The following is a 13,360-nucleotide window of genomic DNA, read 5'->3' on the forward strand; positions in this document are numbered from 1 at the left end:
GAGAAAACTTTGAGAGTAAAGCTTTGATGTCTATAGATAATAAAAGACCTCTGAAAGGGTTTGCTTTGAGTTTTCATGTATTGAGAGTCCAGCATAAGGGGCTGTGGGCAGACTACATATTTAATGCACTCAAAATTGTGGGAGGCTTGAGAGAAGAAATCTCTCAATATACCATTGGGGGGTGTCCTGACATTTCCTAAATGTAATACACAGAAAACTGAAAGATTTTGTGCTCAATGTTGTATTCAAGTTATTAGTGGAGACAATGTTTTTGCCACAATTTCATTCAATAGAGCACTTTATGTAGATGGAAAAAAGAAAACTATATAATAATCTATACGTCGCCATGGGAGAATACATCAAATAATGTGCTGAGCTTATTAATGTTCCACACACTGTCGATGCAGAAAGACAGTGTCAGGATTGGACAGTCTTGTTAAGTCCCAACGCATCATTATGGGGTACGAGCGCATATCTTTGTTAGACCTTAGATCCTGTGAATCACATGGTGGATGCGATGGCTACAGCCTTTGTGACCCCTACGAAAAAAAATTGGTATTGCTAGTCTGTGTAACACCCCTTGTCCAAGCGGTGGACACAACATTGTGTGGAGGCAGCTGCCCCTGGACACAGAGGACTGCGAGCGTATGGGAGATGGATCTCTTCTTTTACAATTGATCAATCATGGCCCCTGCAGGAGGTCAACCGGAGCCCCCTGCACATCCAGCCTAATTGCTGGGAGCGATTCCTCTTCGCGGTGAGGAAGGCCGGGCTGTCCCCATGGCTAGAGAAACTCGTGCTGGGCCAGGATTAATGGACTGGGAGTCAGGGCTTCGTCACGGCACAGAGTAATAAGCAAATCTCACATCCGTCAGTCGAGGGAGCCCCCCAGTCCCCTAGCCCTGCTGTGCTAAGCTTTTACAAAGCTCATAGGAGTCCTTGGGCTGGGGCAAAAACGCATTAGCGCGCGCTCGCCTCACAGTCACACTCCTCGCAGCAGTCGATTGGATTTTCATGAGATGGCCGTGCTCTCGCCGTCGTCGCCCCAAATGTTTACCGTGATTTTCAGTCTTCGCTTGATGGTAACATCCATTTTCCTAAAGAACGGGTTTAGTAAGCTAGACTGAGGGTATAAGGGTGTTGCTCTTATCACTGTGTGAACTACATTAGTCACTGCTGTGTGTCTAAGTGATGCCCTATTTACCATCAGAATGTGGAACACAACATCTGAATTTTAAGCAAAAAGCTATCTGTGAATGAACTACAATAGCACCCTTTTCAACATACTCCATCTGAAAGCTTTTGATGCAGAAAGCACAAAATAGCAATTAAACCGGAACCGCTTTGAGAACAGAACATTTGGCAAATAACAACAACTACTCCCAAGTGTCTGTTTTTACCTGTCCTTCATTCATTACTCCTTTGTCAGTGTGCTCTAACATCTTTTTTTCCCTACCTATATCTCACTCTGCACATCAGAACAGAAGGCCTCAGAACATCATCAGTGCTGTACACTATGGAAATATGTTTCATAAATACCTGATAACACCTCTTTGAGATTCCTCCAACGCCACAACGTTTCCCCACAACTCCATAGTTGTGGAAGCCCAAATCCTTACAAGGGAGGTCTACATTTTCACGTGTTTTATCTGCACTACGAGATCACACCTCAGGTATACAGTATGGTGTTTTGGGTGTGTGGATGTGTTGTGGCTGGTGTACATAGGCTGTATTACGTGAGGTCTCACTACACAGGCTGTAAAGCCACAGCAGGTTTGGGGATCAATCCAGAGCCCTGATTATTATAACACCTGCTGCCATGACTGCAATTCTCATTAAGGGCTCTATAACGAGATTACCCACATGCAATTTCACTTCCCTTCCCACTCTGGGTTTGATCAGAGTGGCTGCAGTAATCATCGCGGTTGGTTTTAAATCCTGGTTCTGAAGTCACAGACATCAGACACAGTCATGAATCCGAAAGGAAGTACCAGACAACGATTTAAAATAGCTATGCAACTAGCAGTTACTATGGTGATTTTATTTGTGTTGATAAATGAATAAATAATGAATGAATAAAACTTCTAATGGATTGTCTACTGATCCAGTCCTGGATTCCAAGCATCAGATTTAAACTCTAAAAAACGGTTGGTCAACAAATCTAGTTCCAACAAAACCTTAATTACGTTGTAGATAGGAGTTTTGTTTATTTTCTCAGGTTTACTCGTCTCAGTTATTGATCAGGCTTGCAGGTGGATTCCTTCCCTTTCCACTTCCAAGTTACGGAAATTCTGTCAATATTGGCAGTGGCAATAAAACTCTGATGTGTCTGTAAGCTCATAATATCCTCTTTTCATTATGTTTATTGGAAACATCACTAAAAAGTCACATCAAGTCGCATCTGAGGTTGAAAATAAAAATGCCATGAAAGCAATTTTAAGTTAAATTAATATTGTTACAAGAAAAAACTGTTTGGTAAAAAAAAAAAAATTGCAAGCAACAACAATTTACATTGTTTGGTTCCTGTAGTAAAGTCCAGCTCGAATGCTATTTGTAGTTTTTCATGGAACCCTATCCTTTAGACCCCATCTCAGGTGTCCTTCAGTCCTTAGAATGAGACATACATCAAAGATGTAATGGAACATTTTTGTAACCAATGTCATATAATATGTGCTGCACAACTCTTGCAGAGTTGTCTGCAGTTATCCATTAGCTATGTCTAGTAGTGCATCATGTACAGTACACAGAAGAAGAAACTATCGATAGAAGTTTTAAGTCGTGTCCACCTTCATTTCACCACACTCAGGAAGGCTGTGTTTCCACTTTTCAGACCTACCTGTGCACAGTTCTGGGTTCAAGAGGAGGACTTCTAGCCACAAGCACTACATAGATCATGGTGACGCCACCAATCTTTATTTAGAAGGGTTATCATTTGTATTCCTGACAGCACAATAGTGGGTTAGAAAGGCAAATTCTCAGGGTGGTTAGTGTGCACTCTGCGATAAGCCTGACTTGAGGCTAGAGGGAAAAGCACCCATTATGTGAATTTTCAATTCAACTCCCCAGAACAGACTGCAATGTTTGTGTGACACGGATGTGTGTTGGCTCAGAGCAGCCACACATATCCCCTTCTGGAAGCCTCCATGAAGGACATAAAGGCCTTGGTTAGGGTCAATATTTCAGACGCGTTTCCTCCGCTGTTGAATGTTTTACCTCACGACACAAACACACACAGGAACAGAAGGCGGCTGAAAACGCCCTCTTCCTCTCCGCCTGAACGCGGGAAAGCTCTTCCAGGTTAGTGAAGACTTGAGAGTAATCACAACGCAGGCCTCCTGCATCAACCCCTGCTATCGCAGATATTGCAAATGTGTTTTCTGCAAATGTGTTTGGAAAACGCCTCAGGGAAATACCGAGGTTGAGTGTTCATCATCACCAAACCAGAGAGAGCACCAGAAGCTTAATAATAACGCCGTGCAGCGTTCTTCCTTGGGACTGCGAGGAAGGGAGCGCTGGCAGTGAGGGAGGAAGGCGACAGTAGCCGGAGGGGCTGTTTTGACAGGAAGGTCCTTTACATGATCAATTAATGATGAACTCAATCAATTAGGACAAAGGGATCAGATGCCTGCGGTAAGGTTTTAATAGTATGAATGTGAAGTGGAGTAGGATCTTTCAACCGTGCAGTTCATAGAAACGCTAATCTTCAAACATTTAAGAGTGGGGTTTTCATGATAGAATATGAAAGTGGGTATCAGTGTGGTAGAGCAGTTGTGTTGAAATATCAAGCAGTTTGCCGGGGTGAATTCCCATGTCCTATAATTCACCCAACAATCTAATGAGAGACAAGAGAAATTGATTAGCTTATTTAAACCTTCTGATTGAAGATGGTAATGACACAACTACAGCGATCTATTACTAGCAACAGTAATGCACAGTTAGATGTACTATAATTACAGAACATCTGACGTTGAATTTCTCTTCTGGATTTAGGATTTAGGTGGCATTGATGACTCAATGCCACTACAGGTTGCATACAGGTACTCTACATTGTTCACAATCTATCTTCATAACTTCCTATTCTCTATGAAATACCTTGTTTAAAGTATGTTACTGTACTAAAGACTGTACATCCAAACCCATGAAAGTGGACCAACTCTATGTTCTTACTCATTGAGGGTTTTGAAGGTTTGATAATGGAGAAACACAGACCCAAACTGTGGTTAGCAGGTGGAATATAAACAAATTAAGTGTTTTTAAATATTAGCTTTCTGCGATCTTAGCATTCTGTCTAGTCAGTCTGTCTGTGTCTCAGAGGAAGCATGCAGATATTTCTACTCTGAATCAGAAGCCGTTTCATGCAGTCACTACTCTCTAAAGATAAACATGGTCACCATCACACGAAAACAAGCACCTTGGTCAGGTCATTCCATCAGAGTAAAATGGAAGAATAAATGTACTCTTAACCAATTAAATTCTTTATTCTGCAAACATTGACAGATAATTAACAACGGACACACAGTCCATTCTTATCCTTTTCACCAAAGTTATTATTTGCATTCCCTCGAACAATATACTTTTATCAGAAGGCCGACATAAAGCATAATCACTGTGAATGTCTAAATTAGCATTTAAAGAGGCCAGAAACCCCCAGCACACAACAGAGCTGTGAGGAGACACCAAGAGGAGCGTCTGTGGAAGAGGATCCGTGTGTCTGTCTGTGTGTGTGTGTGTGTGTGTCTGTGTATGTCTGTGTGTGTGTGTTTGTGTGTCTGTGTACGTCTCTGTGTGTGTGTGTTTGTGCCTGTGTGTGTGCCTGTATCTCTGTGTGTTTGTGCCCGTGTGTCTGTGTGTGCGTCTCTGTGTGTCTGTGTGTGTGTGTGTGTGTGTGTGTGTGCGTGCGGTGCAACAACAGCAAGCCAGCCTCAGCAGCCCAGAATTACGTATTCTGTCTGAGGTCAATCCATTATCATTCCTGACATTTCAAACAGATAAGAGCCTGATGCTGCCATTCTATTACCGAAATCATAATGGAATTTGGGGACGTTGCAAATAGATGTTTGACTTTGCTGGATTAAGGCAGAAAGCTCTGTAAGAAAATGTTATCAAGGGGCTGTTGACCAAACAAATACAACAGGTGTTGTTCCATGTTTTCCAGGCCAGACTAGCTCTGCGTATCTGGCAGGGAGGGGAACCGTATTAGCATCTAGCAGGAAGGGGAACAGTGTTAGCATCTAGCAGGGAGGGGAACAGTGTTAGCATCTCGGCCATGTGCAACTTCTTCCTCCCCCCTTCCCAGACTTAACTTGCACCATGTTGATTTTCTATCATTGTTATCCAGGTTATTCCATTTGAGGAACCAAGCAGAACGGTTTTGCACCCTCATTTGAAACAGCAGCCACCGGCGGCCACGGACGACTACGATTGATTAAAAGAAAACATCTTTATTGCTTGTTATGAGGAAAGTGACATTTGAATTTTCTACTTCTTACACAAGTCCTTCTGGTTTCTTTTGCAGGATGGATTTTTCTACTCCAGAGGCCGTTTAGAGATCTTCAGGACAACACCCCCCTAATTACACAGAGAGGACGCAAATGAAACACCGCTGAGGAGTCTGGCAGAACCAGATGTGTCACTTCCTGTGAAAGGATGGCAAATCCCTGGAGTGATGCCTTCATTTCTGACGCAGCCGAATCCTTCTGCGTTCTTAGGAATGCGAGGTACTTTACGTGTGCCTCCGCCCTGCTCCTGGGCAGAGCGAGCTGCATCATTATCCAGCCCCGCGAAGGGGACGGGATGAAACCTGTCAGCTCATTGAAGAATAAACTGCTGCAAGAGATGCACAGAACACTAAGTCCTTGTGAGACCCCAACTGTTGGAATCGCAAGTGGGATGACGAGAGGAAAGACCCTGAAGGAACCTAAATGCTGCGTTTTCCATTTCATGATTCCAATTCAACAACTAAACTAAATATTAATCCAAAACTCAGTTGAAGCATTTGACTACATCTTTATATCTACCGTCCTTTATTTCTTACTGTAGTAATGTTAGAGGGGGGGGGGGGGGGGGCGTATCAAAACAATACCCATTATGTTTTTGTGAGGCTGTCACCTCTGCAAGGACCCATGAATATAAAGTTGGTGAAGCTCATGAAAAACAGGTCTTGGTGGTGTCGGATTGAGATGAGGAGCTTATGCATTTCATAATTACATTTTGAAAAGCTCTGTGAAACCCAGAGAGTCAGAAGATGCCAGGCGTCTATATTTAATGAGGGTCAAATTTAGACCTGCCATTTCAATGTCCTGTGAAAGATCTCAGAAAAGAAAGCCGGGTGTTTCTTATTGTGCCTATTAAGCTGACATTCCAATTTGAGCACAACCCTTGCATGGAAAACCCTGCTTAAACTTGTAACTGCTCCCCCAGCCATATGAGGTCTGTTAACTTGGCTCCTTCTGATCATCACTAATTTATGTTCCTTTTGAGTCCTTTTCATATTTCATGGTGTGGGGGGGAATGAGGGGAGAATATAGATGGAGGTGGCTCCAAGCCAAAGAGAGAAGCTCTTGAGAAAAGAACCGAGAGATATGGGGGGCGCCTGGGTTTAGCTGGGAGGGGCGACGGGGAGGGGAGGATGAGTTTGGAGCGGAGGAGGACGCTTGATAGTGATGGTAGGGAGGCTGAGGGTAGTCCTTGGCTGCTAGGCACCTCAGCAGAGTGGGAGCTGGCACAGGCAGTCATCAAGGAGGGATGATGGCGGGGGAGAGGGGAATTTATGAGGGAAGACACACAGGCAGGCGCAGGCATTGTTAACAAGCATATCTAGTGACAGATTGCAGATAGGAGCCTTTCTGTGGAGGAAAATGATTCTGAGGAGATTGGGAGCTTGATATGTTGGCCTGGATCTCCATCATTGAGCTTCCAAAACCAGTTTTGTACGTACTGAACAGCAGAGACAGGCATCGGCCGTTGTGACAAAGAGATGGAGATATCCGAGTGGTGAAAAGAACCAGCTGCTGTGATTGGTGACTATTCAGGGAAGGAATTGTTAGTGGTATTCAGGTGAAAAGAAACAGGTATTGGTTTATTGCTGGTGATCTCAGGTTTTTGTCCCAGGGGGACACTGTGAAGGCTAGCTTACACTTCAACAATTCATCTATTTCTTCATTTCAAAAACTAAACATTTCTCCTAAAGTGGTATTCAGCCAAGATCAAACAGAACACACTGGTGAGCAGCTGGCCCAGAGAGGCAGAACAATGACCTCCTCCTGTCTTCTCTGCCGGACACGACTGGCGCCGAAGTCAGCACACATGTCAATTATCTGCAAACAAACCCTTGGCCACGAGGCTGTGAACAGACCCGTGCGCTAGGAGACAGTCCTGCTGCAGAAGCACATTTAGCCCAGTCTTTCAATTTTGGATAACAATGTTCTCTAATCTTAAAACCGCATCGGAGTAATGATGACACTTCTCTTAAAATTGCTGCTCATTTCCTGTTTCCCAGCTCCATCCTATTACTGGGTAGTCAATGAAAGTGAAATATTAATATCTGTGGGGGTTTTAAAAAGCCATTACGAATTCGGCACAATTTAATATACGGAGACACTTAAAACAGTAACGGACAACGTAATGTCTCTTTTCTTCAACGGTATTTGTTCTGGAAAGACAACGTAATTCTGTATCAATTCATCTGCCTTTTTCTTGTATTTCAATAAAGTAGCCTACACTCCGGCAAGTTCGGAAATTAACGACCTACAGCCTTACAACACGTCAACTGCACTAAAGAGTGAAAGAGAGAGGGTGGGAGCCTCTGAGAGGCCGACTGAAGCACCAGCCGAAGAGGATTCCTCCCTGACACGAGGCCCGCTCCGACAGGCAGCCGCGACAGACAGCCGCGGCAGCAGCGCATTGTACGGGGAATCTCTCTTTGGTGTTACCTTTAGCATTAATCAGCTTCACCATCACTGCAGCTGCCAGCTCTGATGTCTCTAATCTGGAGCGAACAAAGTCAGGCCTGATTCAACACCCAGACTGGTGTACGTTTCTGCCTGACAGATCACACAAATGACATGGTGATTCCGCAGAATAATAAACTATGCGTTTCGTTTCTTCACTGCGGGGTTGACGGCAGAAGGGCTCGGATGCCAAACAGAAACAATGAAATGAAATCAGTCAAAGAACTCTTTCCCCACGAAAAAAACAAACAAAAAAACACAATAACACAATTCAATCAGCCCATGAAAAATCCCATATCCAATATGATAAGGCCCACAATGCATCAGCAAGGTGTCACTTCTGTGAAGACAATCTTGACTTAAAGCCAGAAACCCAACACTGAATGAGAGACATGCTGTTCTAATGCATAAACCCTAAACATAAAAGCCAACACCGCCAAAGCTCCTCATCTTCTAGCCTCATTCTCATCATCCTCCTCCTCCTCATTATCCTTGTCAGAAAAGCAAGTTGATCAGCTCAATCCATCTGTGGCGAATATGCTTCAACTACGTTGCCGCAGTTTAAAAAAAAACATGCTTTTAATTACCCTAAAAACTTCAGAAATAATGAATGCAGGTTAACATCTGACTAACAACCACAGCTGCATGATTAAGGTATTCCGTATGTTGCCTTATATCTTCGTACATCTGATAGTTTGTTATAATCCTCCCTTGATGTGCTTGATAAAATACTTCTTGCTCGTCATCTTTATTTAGACTAATGCTCCTTCCAGAGTAGCCGCTGTCATTAGGAGGGTATTGGATATGGCTGGGACCTCCAAGGGGTTCAGTGTCTCCCAGAGCCAGATCACGCCGTCTCAGAGAACGCCGGGGAGGGGAGCATGGCTCTGGTGTCAACACTTTAAATTAAACAGATAAAATTAATTCAAAAGATGTGAATCTATCACATAATATCAGTCCTGGCATATGGGTCCCTTAATATATTAATAATTAATAGAATCATCTTATTGAACCACAGCAAAGCTCAGGCTATCATTTTCTCATTTTCAGTGCTGCCAATTTCCCAGCATGAAATGGAAGATGGAGAAAACAAATTGAACAAATAATACCTTTTTGGTATGAATTTTAGATTAAAGCTTGTCACCTGTTATACTTATATTAAATTAAATGATGGAAAGTTTGAGCCTTAACTTTTATATCACCCCGGCATGAATAAAAATGTTTGAGCATAATTCATATAAATGAGATATCGTTGACAGAGCAGTGGGATGAATAAGATTCATATTTTTTGCTTTGCTTCAAGATTCTGTCATTAGCTGTCAGGAATCTGATCCAGGAGTAAAGAATTGGGCTGTTAAAGTCCCATTAAAATCACGTAAAGAGGACCCATACCAAGTTTCTAGCCGAGGGAATATTATCAGACCATGAGTACTTGAAGCTGTGCCTGAAGCCCTTCAGACACACAGAGAAATGTGGCCCTGATTGGTGCCTTATATTTCTATTGAATTGCCCAGGGACGTGTTGTAGTACCAGATCAGCTAAAGACCCTCGGAGGTGACGAATGAAATGGTCGATAATTCACCAGAGGCTATAGGCTTCAGGAGCTAAAAGCCAAATGCTTTTACAGAGAATTGTCCAAGGTTCTGCAGTACATGGCCTAATCTCACACCAACCCCCCCCCCACACACACACACAAACCACCACGCCCCCCCCACGCCCCCCTGGGATGAGCCTCGCAACCTAGCAAGTTTGATGTGGTGTTACACAAAAACGAGGAAAACAACTTTGATGGTTGTACACGTTCTTAAACTTCTCTTTGATGTGTTGCATGATTTCACAGCATTAATTCCTCCTCCGTTTGCCTCCAAGTCCCCTTCCTTTGTTACTGTTAGTTTATGTTGCGGTTCTTGTCAACATCAACAGATGAAAACATGAGATTGTGGTTACAGTTTGTCCTTGGACAACTAGTACCGATTTGCCATTCTTGAGAAATCACCACTATACGGCTCCATTATATAATCACATTGATCTGAAAACCCTTATTTATGTCTCCAGTTTACTGTCTGAGATTCATAACCTCTACAGTATTTTTGCAGTTTCTCTAAAGCAATCCAGTCACATACAAATAATGATTTAGTGACGTGAAACATATATGAATGAAAGATAATATGAATTAAATATGACATAAAAGATACATGAGGGAAAAAAATGAATACTTGATATATTAAAATCAAAAAATTAACAGAGTAAGATATCCTTTAATGACGTGAGGGTCAAGCGGTTGTTGACCAATCTGAATCTTTTAATCCAGTTCTACATTTCTGTAGTACCTCCAGAAAATGACATATTGTACCAGGCACAGGAGTTGTGAGAATATAAGGATGGTCCAGAGATGAAGGAGCTTTGCTGAAGAAGAAAAACACAAAACAGTGACCGCAGATAGATTCACTGTTGCCATTCCATCACATATTCAATATTTCAAATAGCATCTGTCATAAACATAGCCATTCATCATTGAGATATATATGAATGTCTTATAAGTGTCCATGCACTACAATGCTCTTATCTCTAACACTTCCTGCAGAATTCTCAAGGCTAAGGCGTCAAAAGCAGAAACTGTTTTTTCAGTCGGTGACAGAAAGCAGCAACGTGTCCTCATCAATCAAAGACTGACGTGTGATATTGGGGAATCTTTCTCTCTAAAATGGAAAAATTATACTCTACCTTGATGCGGTAAACACAAGAGGCTGTCGGACACATGACTAACAGATGTAAGCCAGAGTCAAGCAGGTGCCCCATCTTACAACTCACAGTACGATGGGTACAATCAGAACCTTTCAGCAGATATCTTTTTCTTAACAGTAATTTCCTCTAATTAGAACGCATCACTAAAAAAAAGAATTATCTTCTGTAGCCTAAGAAAAAAACATCCAATGCATCAATTTCACACCTATAAACCTACACACCTACTCCACAGTAATGCAAAGCGTTAAAATACTTTTATTTACCCAACATATTAAGGTTGGAGCCATGAGTGTAAAATATAGTACCCAATAACACATGATAAACTGATTAGGGAATTGTGGTCAGTTTAGAGCCAGCTGATGAATCCTTGACCATGAAACAAAGATAATATTTGTTTTGAACGTGGGGAAGAGAGGGTACTGTAGCCGTGTGGAGCCTGGGTAAACTGTGCCTGAACCTCCCCCAGTGCGGGTCCTCATTAAAGTTGCAGATCACATCATCATCAGCGCCATGCCAGTTCACAACACCGGCCTACTCTACCTTCCCTTTCTCCCCTATAGTCTCCACCAACCAGCAGGAGACAGCGATGGTTCAGGAGAGACAAGGCCACTCCCTCTTACAAACAAGGCTTATTTTCCATCACACAGCAATACATTTTTATCCCACAGTGGTAATCCCACAGACTGAAAGCAGATAAATGATGAAGGACATCTTGCTGCTGATAAAGATAATATGGCAATAGCATGGCAGCAACAATGACAACGTTGCCTATCTAAAAACCACTGAGAGATATTTGCTGCAGTAGGAATTGTAAAATAATATTCCTAAAAGCAAAACTTCAAACAGAGTGAGTGGCTGGTGGATAATGAGCAACCGATTTGATTGGCAGTTTCTGAGGAAAATGAGAACAAAAAAAAAGAATGCGACCAAAGGGAACCTCCTCCATAAAACATCCATTACATCCAGTCAGGACTCATTACTTAGAAAATAAATGCATTCTCTGCCACTCTGAATATTCAATATAACCCTCACGAGACACTTTTGATAAAAAAAACTCGTTGAGTTAAAATGCCAAGGAGATAGAGAATGAATTGTCATCTTCATTAGCGTGTCACAAAGTCTTCAAACAGCTGCCTAATGCAAATGACTGGTTCATCGCGCCTGTGTGTAGGAGGAAGCCCAGGGGACCAGAGGTGAAGAAGACGCGAGGCTCTCATCAGAGGGCTGACCCTGGGAAAGGTAGCTTACACAAACAAACTTCATTTCAAACAGACTGCGGTTAACTCTACAGTTCCTGCCTGTAGAATGCATGCAGCCAAAGTGTGAATATCCAGTCCCTCTTTGGGGATTGATAGAATAGGAAGGTATTTTGTTTTGAGTTCATTATCGACTGAATGTATCCCTCTAGTTACCAGAGAAATAGCATCAAATGATTACCACCGTTAGCGAGAGCCATATGCTGTGCAATTAGCAAATGGAAAACATTGTCTGGCATACATTAAAACTGCCTCTCAGCCAATGAAATCCTCTGTGATGTCTCAACATTCTATCTTCCACCTCCTTTGTACAGGATAGGGTATACCAAACTCTAATTTGGCAATAATCACAAGGCTTTCAGGACGTAGGTTTTAGGACTAAAGCAACACTGTGTGGCTTTCTAACAGGGTGTGAAGCTGTTTCGTCACAGCTTTGATGAACACGCAGCTTAAAGCACCAAAGATTCCTGAATGGACAGTACCTATACGACCACATGAAAACAGATGCAACAACCCCATCCAGATCATTTGTTGTCATGATACATGATCTCTACTCAGAGGTATGTGCAGGGTATCATTATGGACCACAGTAGAGGTATGGAACTAAAACATCTGGACCACAGTAGAAGTACAAAACCACTGAATCAGGATCACAAATAGATGTATGGAACTGTTGAATCTGGACCACAGTACGGAACCATCACATCCTGGTAAACTCTCTTTGGTTGTGTCTTACCGTTTGCGCAGTCTGACTTCCTCTCCTGCTCAGTGTCGGTAAGAGACAGGACAGAGTTGGCCCTGCTGGACAGACAGGAGCTGTGCTCGGACTTGATCTCCTGCATCCACAGTCTGAGGGCGTGGTCGGGCGAGGGCCCCCCCTCCCCCTCCGTCTCCACGTCAGAGCTGACCGCCAGCGGGTAGCTGAGCTGGGCTGCCGAGCGCAGCTCCGCCTGGTAGCTGGGTCGTGCCAGTTGGCCCGACTCACAGAAGTCCAGCTCTAACAGAGACACAGAGCAGAATAGAGGAGAAGAGTTATGAGTTTAAAAACGATGCTGTCTGTAAACGATACTAGTCTCTCTCAGCTGTGGTGCCAAGTGCAGACAACCATAACCAAAGAGGGTAACATTTCTGGGGAAATTGTGAGGTGTGCTTGCAGCCGCCAGCAATCTTCTTTCTATATCACCTCCAAACCAATTGATTAAACTATCAAACGTCCAAACATTTGGAGAAAGAGTTTCCATAAGTAATATTCACTAAAAGGTTTCAACTTCTATGTCTGTATCTTTTGTTTATTTTTATAACAACTTTTAATTTATTTATTTTAAACTGGCTAACATAACTTTGTTGGAAATCCGGTTTGAGGCGGTTGTAATTGAACATTGTCTAGCAAGTTTAGTTTGTTCATACCTA

The 13,360-nt window shown here is 42.8% G+C and overlaps 1 protein-coding gene across 1 annotated transcript in view; it reads right to left on the reverse strand.

The window, feature by feature from the left end:
- The window catches only part of tenm1 (teneurin transmembrane protein 1), a 99,338-nt gene that overhangs the window by 66,553 nt on the left and 19,425 nt on the right, over nucleotides 1–13,360 (reverse strand). Inside the window, exon 3 of the mRNA XM_067256708.1 lies at nucleotides 12,687–12,947. Within this exon, the coding sequence (XP_067112809.1) occupies nucleotides 12,687–12,947 (261 nt within the window). The remainder of the gene's footprint in view (nucleotides 1–12,686; nucleotides 12,948–13,360) is intronic.

Source organism: Osmerus mordax, chromosome 19 (assembly GCF_038355195.1).
Source record: "Osmerus mordax isolate fOsmMor3 chromosome 19, fOsmMor3.pri, whole genome shotgun sequence".
In the NCBI taxonomy this organism is placed as follows: domain Eukaryota; kingdom Metazoa; phylum Chordata; class Actinopteri; order Osmeriformes; family Osmeridae; genus Osmerus; species Osmerus mordax.